The sequence below is a fragment of the Fusarium sambucinum genome, chromosome I (assembly GCF_050947815.1).
Source record: "Fusarium sambucinum isolate potato_lamoka chromosome I, whole genome shotgun sequence".
Classification (NCBI taxonomy): Eukaryota; Fungi; Ascomycota; class Sordariomycetes; order Hypocreales; family Nectriaceae; genus Fusarium; species Fusarium sambucinum.
The window spans coordinates 755,066-767,516 of record NC_139294.1 but is presented as its reverse complement, the minus strand read 5'-3'; the positions used below and the strand labels follow the sequence as shown (position 1 = coordinate 767,516).

The 12,451-nt window shown below is 47.4% G+C and overlaps 4 protein-coding genes across 4 annotated transcripts; 3 read left to right on the top strand and 1 right to left on the bottom strand.

The window, feature by feature from the left end:
* Nucleotides 1-711: 711 nt before the first annotated feature.
* FSST1_002972 (Rho family GTPase RHO3) lies at nucleotides 712-1,495 on the top strand (the record flags this gene model as incomplete). The annotated part of the gene is made up of 4 exons (XM_083229008.1): nucleotides 712-815; nucleotides 873-922; nucleotides 977-1,066; nucleotides 1,119-1,495. The coding sequence occupies 4 exons, from the start codon at nucleotides 712-714 to the stop codon at nucleotides 1,493-1,495; spliced, it is 621 nt and encodes a 206-aa protein (XP_083086402.1).
* Nucleotides 1,496-2,630: 1,135 nt separating this feature from the next.
* FSST1_002971 (uncharacterized protein) lies at nucleotides 2,631-3,170 on the top strand (the record flags this gene model as incomplete). The annotated part of the gene is made up of 2 exons (XM_083229007.1): nucleotides 2,631-3,105; nucleotides 3,157-3,170. 2 exons carry the CDS (start codon nucleotides 2,631-2,633, stop codon nucleotides 3,168-3,170), a joined length of 489 nt encoding a protein of 162 aa, XP_083086401.1.
* Nucleotides 3,171-3,559: 389 nt separating this feature from the next.
* On the bottom strand, nucleotides 3,560-9,524 carry FSST1_002970 (uncharacterized protein; the record flags this gene model as incomplete). Its single annotated transcript, XM_083229006.1, has 7 exons — nucleotides 3,560-3,763; nucleotides 3,813-4,845; nucleotides 4,965-5,186; nucleotides 5,246-5,429; nucleotides 5,599-7,003; nucleotides 7,052-7,472; nucleotides 7,534-9,524. The coding sequence occupies 7 exons, from the start codon at nucleotides 9,522-9,524 to the stop codon at nucleotides 3,560-3,562; spliced, it is 5,460 nt and encodes a 1,819-aa protein (XP_083086400.1).
* Nucleotides 9,525-11,252: 1,728 nt separating this feature from the next.
* FSST1_002969 (thioredoxin-like protein) lies at nucleotides 11,253-12,225 on the top strand (the record flags this gene model as incomplete). Its single annotated transcript, XM_083223785.1, has 3 exons — nucleotides 11,253-11,385; nucleotides 11,507-11,958; nucleotides 12,010-12,225. 3 exons carry the CDS (start codon nucleotides 11,253-11,255, stop codon nucleotides 12,223-12,225), a joined length of 801 nt encoding a protein of 266 aa, XP_083086399.1.
* Between the last annotated feature and the right edge of the window lie 226 nt (nucleotides 12,226-12,451).

Genomic DNA, 12,451 nt, shown 5'->3' with positions numbered 1-12,451 from the left:
TCTATCGAATCTTGACTTTCCTTAGCCGCCGCAAGCCAAGATCCATTACTTTAATTTGAAGTTTCCCCTCTTCCCTCTGTGGAACCAATTAAATAGACACTACTGCAAAGAAGAAGTTGGGAAAAAAGGGGAGACTTGTTTAATAGAGACAGAATAAACTGGTCACTGATTTGGTGTGGTTATTTATGGCAGTGTCCTAGTCTACAGCAGTTCAAGCGCTATCGACTCCACCAACTCAAGGCTTCCCCCCAGTCAGTTCAGCCCGCCGTCCACTGTCCCATTCCCTTTTCCACTTCTTTTTTTCCCTCTCATTTCCCTATCCCTGGGCTAATCCCTACCACTTTCAACTTCTCTCTCTCTTCGCATTGCATTCATTGCCTCACTTCTTTTTTCGCATCAAATTCGCCCTGTCGATTCTCAAAAACAACGAACCTCCTCTGAAAAACAAGCAAGCCAAACCAAACTTCACCCTCCTTCTTTTCTTCTTTTCTTCTCGCTCCGATATCGACACGCACGCGCACGCCACTTTTAACTCTTTTTCCGATCCGACGATAATAAGGGACAGGGTGCATTTAGCATCTCCACGAACCGAGATTCAACTTATTTCTTTGCGACATTTTGCGCCCCCAACGCCAACTTTTCTCTCTTCTTTTGACCTTTTCTTCTCTCTTTTTTTAATTAAATCACAAACACATCACACGATTCGATACAATGCCTGCTCTTTGTGGAGGATCCAAGACCGTTCAGCGAAAGCTGGTTCTACTAGGTGATGGTGCTTGCGGAAAGACATCATTACTCAACGTCTTTACCAGAGGGTGCGTTTGATATCTCGTCAAGGGGATATCGCAGAGAGACACTAATGCGATTAATAGCTACTTCCCAACGGTTTACGAACCTACCGTTTTCGAGAATTACGTTCACGGTACGATGCCACGAGTCCTTTACGTCAAGCGCATAATCTAATCATACGATGCAGATATCTTTGTTGACAATGTTCACATTGAACTTTCTCTCTGGGACACAGCCGGCCAAGAAGAATTCGACCGATTACGATCCCTTTCCTACGGTACTTACCCCTCTCTTCCTACGCGCCATCCTCCAACTAACTCTCTCTTCAGATGACACAGATCTCATTATGCTCTGCTACTCAGTCGACAGCAAAGACTCACTCGAAAACGTAGAGTCCAAATGGGTAGGCGAAATCGCCGACAACTGCCCAGGCACAAAACTCGTCCTCGTAGCCCTCAAGTGCGACCTCCGCGAGCAAGGAGAAGAAGACGAAAACGCAGCAGCCAACGAATCAGAACCCCGGGAGAAGAAGCCAATGATCAACTACGACCAGGGTCTCGAGGTGGCGCGTCGCATAGGCGCCCAGCGATACCTCGAATGCTCCGCCATGAAGAACAGGGGCGTCAACGAGGCCTTTACCGAGGCTGCGCGTGTTGCTCTCAGCGTCAAGAAGGATCGCGAGGAGAGCAAGTGCACCGTCATGTAATTTGTGTTGAGACAAAAAGAAGAAGAAGAAACCTTTTTTTACGATACGATACGAGCATTTTAATCGAAAAATACGAGCCTAACATCCGACCAAGCCCCCTACTGATTGAACGACATACGGCTTCGTTTATTTTTTACCTCACTCGTCTTCTTTGAGGACGTCTTTTTTCAACAACTGTATATATCGTGCTGCATATTTGCACATAGGGAGTCTTTTCATTTTTCGGTGTTTTTTTTACGCGGCTTTTTTTAAGCATGTTTAGACTTTTGCCACAAACAAAGTCTATTGTGCAAAAAAAGACAGGAAGAGGAGTAGACTGCTGGGAAAGGGTGTTTATCGGTCGAAACAATTGACGAGACATTTTCCATGTTTGACTGCTTTATTTTTTACTTTGTCACATCCTCTCTATACATACATTCTTAATGATAAAGACATTCTAAAAGAAACAATGACGATTGTAGAAGAGAGAGGGGAAGTTGCACAGCCACGCTTGGCCAAGGGTATTACGAAGAGATGCATTGTATTACCTCGGGAATTGTGACCAACTAAACAGTCTAGTACCCGTTGATGTACTAAAAAGTCAATTCTCGATTTGACAGTAGATCTTGATCCACTGCGATCTTAGTCTTGTTAAAACTGTTGCGTAGTGTAACCGTCTAAACAAACGGTGATAGTCTTTTCATTCCTTAATAATCTTGGCATAGAAATGATCTTCCTAGCCATGATCTCACCCATAGTTCTAATCACCCAATGGTTCATCACTGAAACAAACATGCTGTATTAAAACCGCCACTGTCTGCGTCACAAAAGATGACATCCGTGTCATAACCTCTTTATGATTGGTCCAGCCAAGAATTGGACCCTTGACACCCTTTTTCCTGCAGGGATCAATTGACGTCACATATTATCTGTAAAGATGAAGTTATTCTGAGAAAGAAAGCAGGTTTCCATCATCAACGCAAGGGGTCTGAAAAGTCAAGGGTAGGATTTCTCTAAATAGAGGCCAAGAGTCGCCCAGATTAATAAAAAGCTTCTTTCTATTCTCCATCAAACAAGCATTCTATCTATCCACTTGTACTCATACAAAGACTCACTACCACTTACACCACTTATTACTTCTACAATAACAACAATCATGCCTCTCTTTGGTCGTCGTGAACCCTCCCCAGAGCCCATCAGGGAAGAACCCCCCCGTAAACACGGTCTCTTCTCCAGCTCCAAACACACCGAACCAACACCCACCCGAGCCAGCACATCCTCTCGTCACAACCGTCACTCTCGCGGTTCCGCCTCATCCTACGACCGTCACTCTTCTTCTTCATCTCGCTCACCCAGCCGTCGTCGCAGCACAGGCGGTGGATTTCTGTCCAAGTTTGGCGGAAACCGCAATGAGCATGATCCCGCCGTTCTCGAAGCCAGAGAGCGTGTAAGAAGCGCCGAGATGGCTGAGCGCGAAGCCGATCGTGCTCTTGAAGAGGCTAGACTTAGTGTGCGTGATGCGAGGGAGCATGTTAAGAGGCTTGAGGTTGAGGCCAAGGAGGATTCGAGACGGGCTAAGATGAAGCAGACTCAGGCTAAGGAGATGTCCAAGATGGGACGAAGCCTTGGACGTAAGTGTTTTTGATCCTGACTTTGATGATTGACGACTAACAGTGATGCAGGCCATGGATACTAAACACGATCTTACATAAACGAAGTTCAGTATTGGCGTTTTGTTACTGCAACATGACTGTATGATATGAAAAGCACGAGTATACGATGGAGTTGTTAAGAAGCGTTTTTAGTTTAAGCAGTTTATATTTTACAATACCAGTTTACATTTAAACCATCAAAATTCACTTGCAAGTAATATCACCAAATGAGAATATCGATGTCCAAGTACAAGAACTTCTACATATTAAGCCACCCATTGTGACGTTGACCAGTTTTATCTCAATCCAGCTGGACACTGTCTAACATGAATACAAAACGACCAAGATGTTTTTCAGCCATCCTGAAATTTTGTATCCAGATGTGTGCCAAATCTCTATCACTTTCACCAACCGTGATAGACTCAAGAAACATTCAGCTCACGACACAGCCTTCATCTCCCCGACCACCAACAGGTCCTTCAACACCTCCCTCAGATCGTACTTCATCCGCAGGAGTCTCCATCTCCTCAACTCTGGACACTCCCTCTACCGCTCGATGCGAAGCACCACCGATTTCAGCTCCGCACTCGGGACACTGTGCCATCTCCATCGGCATACCGCATTCTCCGATCGCAAACTAAAATAACATTAATAAACCAACGTAACAGTGTGGGAACAAAACTTACAGGATGCCCGTTGACGCAATTATACCAGTGACCAGAGTGCGTTGCCATGCCGTGAGGTCCAGTAACCATGGCTGATCGAATAGACGCCAGTTCTTCAGGTGTAACCTGTTCGCGACGAGGTTCGTAGAGTTCAATCATGTCTTCGATTCTCTTCCTGAGAACAACATCATCACTCAAGTTGGAACAAACGACTAGAGCGACTTCGAGAAGCACAGAAGCTTCCGTAATGTGCTCGGAATTGTTTCCGCCCGATGGTTTCGCAGTCCAAACAGACGCTCTTGCGATCTTTGCGTACGCGAGAGTAGCCGCGATATAAATCCGAGATAGTTTCGCATCCTCTGCTTCGTCCATCAATTCCTTGCAAGCCTTGAACCATTTCTCCGTGGATGGTAGATCAAGGGCATTCTCGTGGAGTTTCTTGCCCTTTGACTTGGATACCATAAACGCATCCATCAGTTGTATCTGCTGAGCTTCCAAGACTACCAAGCGTGCACCGAGAAGCAACTGTTCATCGGGCGCAGAGTGCGAGAGCTTCAGAGCTTCCATCAATTGGTTAATAGAAGAGGAACCATCAGCAGTCATAGGTTGGGATGTTGCAATCGCATTGATCAGCTTCTTGGCCGGCTGATTCTCTTCACTCATGACCTCTTGAAGATTCACTCCTGCCTTTTCGAGACCCTTTATACCAGCGTGTCGCTCTCTGAAGAAAGTAGTGGCTGTGTGGTGAGGGCCCAGAGAAGTAGACCTACGAGATGCCGCAAGTGCAGTTTCGAGCTTTACCAGCTTGTGGTTGAGTTTGTCCAGAGCAGCTTGTCCCTTGATGAGAAAGCGCTTGCAGATTTCATCCATGATTGCTCGATTGATAACTCTGTTGTAACGCCGTGTCGCGAATTGACGAATAGATCTCTTGCAGTCAGGACAGCAAGGCGTCTTTTGAGCAAGCGAGCCAGAGATATTCTTCAATCCGGTAAAGTTGCCAAAGTTGTCCATGTGGTAGACCTCACCAAGACCAACGAGACCATCCAGAGTCTCACTTGTGAAGAAATGACCACATCCGAGAACAACAATGGGAGTTTCATCCAAGTCAATCTCTGAATATGTTCGAAACTCCAGAAGATCAACCCGAGAATTCTTCTTTGATCGATTGCATACTTGGCAGTAGCCGACAGGACAAACTTCTCCGCAAAAGCTTGGGCATTGGTGACCACATCGCAACTTCTTGTCGCATCGTTTGTTGCAAGGAAGTCTGTCGCAAGGTGCAGAGCAAGGTAAAGTACAAGCTCCCTGGTGAGGACATGACCATGTACAGGGCTCGATGCATGGAGCGCATGGTTTGTTGCAGATTGAGTTGCATGTCGAGTGAGGGCATTGAACCTGTTATTAAACATTATTAGCAATACTGATCGCTGTCTTGTACAGGTCTTTAAGCTTACCTCACAAGGCTGCTTGCAACTGCCACAAGCTTCCCCATCATGGCATTCTTGGCTACAGCGATGGTTGCAAGTGCTGTACGAGCGATCGCAAAGTTTGTCGCACTTGGGATGAACACCACCTTGACAGCCCGAGCAAGTCCCAGAACACCCATGGCCGCATGGAAGAATATGAGTGCAAGGCTGTCTGCATTGAGGCAAAACGGTGTTGCCAACCTGATGACATTCGAGAGTCACGCTGTGTCCACAGCGAGGAATGGTCCTTTCCACTGGAGCAGTACACTTGAACGCTTCCAGGCCCTGGGCCTCATAACAGGCCATAGTTTCTGCTAGATGGCCACACGGAAGCTCAATACAATAAACCCTGACAAGACAAGGACCACATGACTCTCCACAAAGTTTAGGACATTGATGTGTGCAAGTCGTTCGAATGCGAGGACAAGATCGTGTACAAGTAAAGGCGTCGTGCATAGCCTCTGAGTGACACGTCGCCTGGCATTTGTGGCCGCATGGCTCCAATCTTCGAGAGCAAAGCAGAGTACACCCTCCTTCGGGACTTTTGATGGAGAAGTCTTCCGGCTCTGAGCAGACGATGGGTGTCTCTGGGTGACGAGGACAACAAAGCCTGAGCCTCGTCCCAACAGAATCGCTCTTTTCAAGAATCTCGTGGACGTCTGCCCACATGGGGACATTGAGATAGGTCGCCGCATTGCCAATCAGGTACATACCATGCTTAGCACGACTAAGCAGAACGTTGATGCGGTTCTCTGTTCGAAGGAACCCGACTTGGCGCTGAGGGTTACTGCGCACCAGTGACACGACAATGATCTTTGCCTCTTCACCTTGGAAGTTATCGACTGTCGCAAGTCTGATTGTCTGTAGCAACCTCTTCTTTTCAACGGACTTCTTAGAGCTCGACTCATCCTCAAATTCTTCATGGGCAAGTTGTTCGCGATCAAGATCACCGAGGCAAATCTCAAAGTCGCGGCTGAGAGCAGTCCGGAGTTGTTGAAGTTGGCCCATGTAGGGTGTTAGTAGCGCAATGTCTTCGGCTTTGTACTTGCCTTGTCGGACAATGTGACGGATAAGGGCTGTTGCCATGTTGGTCTCCCACCGGTTGCTGTGAGATTTCACCCTGGTACCGTCTCCTCCGACATCTTGTGGGTGGCTATGGTCCAACCAAAACACATTGTCAAGCATACCAACCACATTTGGTGCCTTCAACACACTTTCGTGGTCTATCAAGTTCGGATAAACTCCACGAATCAGTTGAGAAACCTCTGGTCTCATTCTTCTTTGGACGTTGAGCTGTGTTAGTGGCGATGGTTCAAGACCTGGTTCACCCTCTGCTCGTCTCTCAAACTGACTGCGATCCAATTGCCATTTCTGACCAGACGTCGACTCGAGACTCAGATCGAAGTTGTTGATTTGAGGTCGTAGTTGTTGGTGATCTCCAATCTGGATCAGATGCTCAAGCCCAGGCATCAGAGCAGAAATAATATCTACCTCTTTCAACTCGCCTGCCTCTTCGCAAATGACGATCTTTGGCTTCAAACCTCTGAGCATGTCGATACGACCAGCAAGTGCTGTGGTAGTCAACCCAACCACATCAGCTGGATTGATAGTTCGTATGCTGACGCTATCGTGGATTCGTCGGATATTCTTCTGCTGTTCTTCGCAGTCGTCCATAGCCTCAAAAAGAACATCGGTCTGCTCCTCTTGATGTCGTCGCATCCAGTCGTTCACCAAAGCACGCCGTTCCTAAGTGGCGAGGCTGTGGATGTCCCTTTCGGCCTTCATTTCTAGTACTTCCAGATCGGTATCTGGTGTCTCTTCGAAGTTTCTCTGATTCTGTGAGCCAAGCCAGGTTCCCAGAGGGTCGCCCCCAACCACAGTAAAAGCATCATCGCTTTTGTCAAATTGCTCATAAATCCCGGGGTTCTCCTCATGTAGGAACTCCTTGAGAAACTGCCAATTGCGTTCGTTGCGCGCAAAGCGGAGATGTGCCGCGGCGTCTGATGCAGTGACCGAACTCATCTCAATTTGGCGAAATGACGCGGCGAGATTCATGCGCTCGGTAACCGTCTTGGCTGTGTCTTGACTGACCACTCGAAGGTTTAATCCAGCGAGCTCTGGAGCGACGCTACGACCACCAATTCGAATGATGCGAGTGATGCCGACTTCGAGGAGATGTTTGAGAAATTGATCGAGGGCATGGTTGGTGTAGCAGCTATATTCCCAGTCAGCATCCAAAGTGAACAAAACATCGCAAACGCAGGTCAAGAACTTACATAATGACAATGGGGCCCAGGTGTGCTTTCTGCTTCGCAGCCAAAAGAACTCTGAGTAGTTGTACACCGAGGTACGACTTTCCCGTTCCAGGAGGACCCTGTATGAGCGCGTACTCACGAGTAAGCGCACCGATCAAACCATGACATTGTCCTTGGTCTGAGCCCGTCGCACGCTCCAACTCTTCAATATCTAGGTTCTCCGGAAGCTCTGGGTCGAGAGCAAGATCAATCGCTTTGTCTTTGGTGATGGTTCTCAAGGAAAAGGTAAAATCAAGCCTGCGTGCGTACGCTGGTGTCGTGACGCTCCGGTCTTCAGCTGCACTGGGAAGAATCCATTGTTGGAACGCTACCTGGTTCTCGCGTTTGATAGTTTGAAGATTTCGGAGGATGGGAACAAGAGTGTCGGGAATCACACCGTTGAAATCGACAAGTACACCCAGCGCCTTGGTCGTGTACAGTTTGGCCAGCAAAAGCAAATCATCTCGGCTGTGATTCGCAAGTTTGACGGTGATGCTGGGTAAGCCATTCAATGGAGCAATGTTGCTGGTTCGCTCTTCATTCTCCTCGAGGTAGCTACGGCTGGTGCTTTTACAAGTGACCTGAAAGAAAAGCAGACTCGTGCTACCAGGTGTTGGGGAAACAAAACACACCAAAGTACCTTGGCCTAGGCGAGAGGATGCCTTCCACCATACCTTTTGCTGTTCCTGTGTCTTTTCAAGCATGTGGCGAGGTGGTTCAAAAGATAGTACAGCTTCAGTGCCATGCTTCTTGCTGCTGACAAGGTCCTCAATACGTGATTCCACGTAAATTTGTGCTTGCGGATCAGGATTTGAGAGACGTCCATTCAACAGGTCATCGGATTGGAGAAGGTCGCGCAGGATGTCTTTGACAGGACCGAGGATATCATGTCGGACTAGTCGAAACATGGAATCGATGTGTCGCTGTAAAGGGTCGCCTAGCACATGAGGTTCCGTAAAGTTGGTAGACGGTAGGTATTCTGCCTGCTCACTAGTTACTTCATCGTATGTCGGCAAGATGGCAATCTTGGAGATATCGGCAAAGTCATTGTCGTGTCTGCCTCCAGGAATTTCCAATTCTTTGGGAAATGTTGACGCGATAGCTTTGAGGTTCCTTGGGTTGTCGGTGTCCTCACTTGTAGCAAGACGCTCTTGAGCAGCATTCACCAATCTCTTTACCATTCTAAACTTAGTCGAAACCTCGTCGAATTCTTTCGAGGGAGCGTCCTCGGCGATCATAACAATGAGTTTGTCCATTTGTTCCATGAGATCAGGTAGTTCGTCGCAGAACTGTGTCCGAGGTACCTTGTTTAGAAGCTGCGACAGCGCCACGATCAATACACGGAGTGCGGCCTGAGTGGGTGTTCCAAGTAGTTCAGAAAACAGCTCAGTGCTCTCAAGAGCTTGTTCGCACATGGCACTGAAGAGACCAATGCCTCGTTCTCCATTCATGCCAGAGAACACTGTGAAGATGGTTCCAACGTTTGCCTCGATAGATAGCGAGTCCATCAGGCTTTTGTGAGCGATGACCTGTAGAAAGACGTAGGACGTGGGCAGGTTCTCCCTGGCGTCAGAAGAACCATGCTCCGCAGTGTCGACGATAAATTGTAGGCCATGATAATCATCGTTGGCGAGATCACGAGCAACATCTTGGTGCTGTTCGGAATTATCTTCTTCCAAAAGTTCGAGAGCTCTTTTCCAGAACTTGCGACATTCCTTTGCGCCTGATGTGGTTTGGAAACTGGGAGGTGGTTTACGAACCATGCCTTTCCACGCCATGTACCGCTTGCGCGGATCTGTTGTGGCGATGGGAGCTGGAATGATCATTTGGCTGTCGAGATCAGAGAGTGTTTCGTGTAGAAATTGACATCTGTTTCCATAATGGCAGTTGCCTTTTTTGAAGTGATGACAAGGCTTGGTTCGGTAGTTCTGAGCTGGACCTCCAAGTCCCCCGCCGCGATCTTGCGACGCCATGGCGGGCGAGAGGGATGACGAAGGAGTAAATAATATGCAGCTGTACTCTTCTGTATCAAATAGACTCTTTCAAGAATGGGTGTCAAGAACGGGTGTACACAAAATGGTAGTCAAGAAAAGGTGGTGATGTTGAGGAGTGATGGAGGTGTTGGAGAGAGAACTCGCGCTGCAATGCCAATAATGTTTATGCCGAGTGAAATTCTTGGTTGCCTAGGACTCTATCGCTTTTTTAAGATTGCTCTCAAGTAACTGGCGTCAAGCAGTGTTTGGCAGTGTTTGCTTCATTAGCTGTCGGTCACTGGCACTGCCAGGACAGCCGTCAGCTTCAAGCGCTCGGAAGACCGTAATCTTGCCGTACATGTGTCAACCTTCGGAAGGGACCATACGTCCGCCAGAGACGAAAAAAGCTGTCCAGTGACTCGGTGCTGCAGACGTTCTAATGGTGCTTGCGCAGACGTATCATCTTGATCGGCGCGTTAGCAATGGGTTTTGGTTCCGCTGATAATCGTAACAGCGGTTTCTCACCAGATTGATTAGACTGAGCGATGAATTCTGTTTTGGCTGCTTTCCTTTGCCCTATTTATTTTTCTTTGAGTCTCTTGGTGGCCATCTTCTTCCCTTTTGCCCCGTGCTAAACTTTTTAATCGAGAGTGGTTCGATTGAAGGATGGGTAAGAACCCGAAGGTCTCGACGCAAAGCAGTTGATGTTGGCAGCACATGTTGAGGTTTCGGATGTGAAGCTGATGGATTATAGTGCTTTTGTTGCAGATCTTCAACGAGGTATTGGTGTCGTTCTTTGTTATCGCTGTCGAAGATTGCGAGTGCACTTTTTAGATTTGCTGTATATATAAATGTATTAAGGCTCTGGTAACCTTCAGGACATCCTCGAAGAAGCGATTTCTAGTCGGAGGCTACATCTTCTTGGAGTGACAGGGTAGTCCTCGCTGGTCGACGTTGTGCTTGTGCGAAACAAAGAGATGGCGTCGAGTTGCGGAGGAGATAATGATGACACTGATGCCTATCGATGTCTGGATTGTGGTTATTGTAATGGAAATGGTGGTTCTGCGTTCACTCTTGTTTGTTTGTTATAGGTGGACAAAGACAAAAGGAAGGCAGTACACCTATGCTGTTACGTTCTGAGCTTAGTAGGTACATTGTGTGTGCCTGCTCATCAAGTAAACCATACCTACCTCTACTCTTGTCCAGCGAGACTAGAACCTTGGGCTTTACTATTAGATATCTAGACTTGAATAACCCTCAACAATTAATTAATAGAATTGAACACTGTCTTGATCCCCTCAGCAATAGATACAAGTCTGTAAAAGTCATCGTCGATGTCTTAGGTCATTCAATTCAACCCACCCTAGAGCATATTAGCGCGGCACAGTTCCCATTTCCCGTCTCACGTCAGAAGCTTAGCAGAGACAATTTCCCAATTTAAAGACTACTCATTTCGGAAATAATCTAAAAATAAGTATCATCAAGAGCCTCACTTAACATTACTATCTGTCTAGACACTCATTGATGATGTTTTCAGTAACACAATGGCGTTTAGAATGACGCAACCATTCTCGCGCCTCGGGGGTTACACAAAGCCGAACATACGGAATGGACGGATGATGCGATCAAAGACGTGCTCAGCGAATTAATAATGCTACTGCAAGTGAATTAATAATGCTGTTATCCGCTGCCAATGTATATAGGGTACCTACCTACCTTAGTATGAAGATGGCTCTCTTTCTTATCCGCTCTAGATTTCTACAAAGTCGGGGTTCTCGTCACTTCAACACTCTTACCGCTGCCAAGATGGGCTCTCAACCACAATCAGACATCATCCTCTACACCAACCACAGATGCCCTTGTACGTATATAATTACCCCTTCTATATATAAACCAGCCAATGTTATATCAGCGGTGACTTGGCAATTTGTCCAGGTACCTTGTCGGTCTCTGTACGGCGTAGCTAATAGTTTGACTCCAAGTCGCGCACAGGGCACACATCACCCTCACAGAACTAGGCCTCCCCTTCAAGGAACAAATCATCGACCTCGACACTCCACGTTCGCCAGAGTATCTCAAGATCAACCCTCGCGGTCTTGTCCCGACGATTATCCACAACGGCGAGACAATCACTGAATCAGCCATCGTCGCACAGTTTCTCGTCGACGCATATCCTACCCAAAGCAAGACTCTACTCCCTGCGTCCTCGGACCGTGATGGGGCGTTGATCAGAGCCAGGATCAGTTTCTTTGCTGATGCCTACTCTAGCAAGGTCCAGGGCCATCTCAGCAGGGCTATCTATCGTGGAAAGACGGATGAAGAGGTCAAGAGTGCCGTTGATGATGCTATAGCTGGTATCGTCAAAGAGGTTGAACCTCTTCTCAAGAACGCTGCTCCATTCTTTGGTGGTAGCGATAAGCTCACCTTTGCCGAGGTGCGTGCTTTAACTTTTACTATCAACATCAATTAATTAACTTGTCGACAGGTCCTCACTGCCCCGTTCGTCATTCGAGCACTGTCCCTCTCCAAGCACGGCCTCCTACCGACCAATCTCTCATCGCGCCTCGAAAAAGAAACCCCAAACTTTTACAAGTGGGCGCAGGCCATTAGTAACCATGCCAGTGTACTAGAGATCTACAATGAGGACGAGATTGTTCAGGGAACCAAGAACAAGAGGGCCCAGCTCCTAGCCCAAGGCTAGGCTAAGCGTGGCTGTGCTTGGCTCTAGATATTATAGCACAGGGTTTTGTTTTTATGAATTGTCCATGTCTCCATTTTCTTGCTTATCTCTCCTCATAAAGTGTTTCGACTAGCAGAACTTAATCGCAGAGATGTACAGAACAAGGATAAGCATTAATGTATATGAAACTTCTGGTATCCAGCTGAAATAATACCTACCCCAATGAATCAATACATGTTGACTTTCG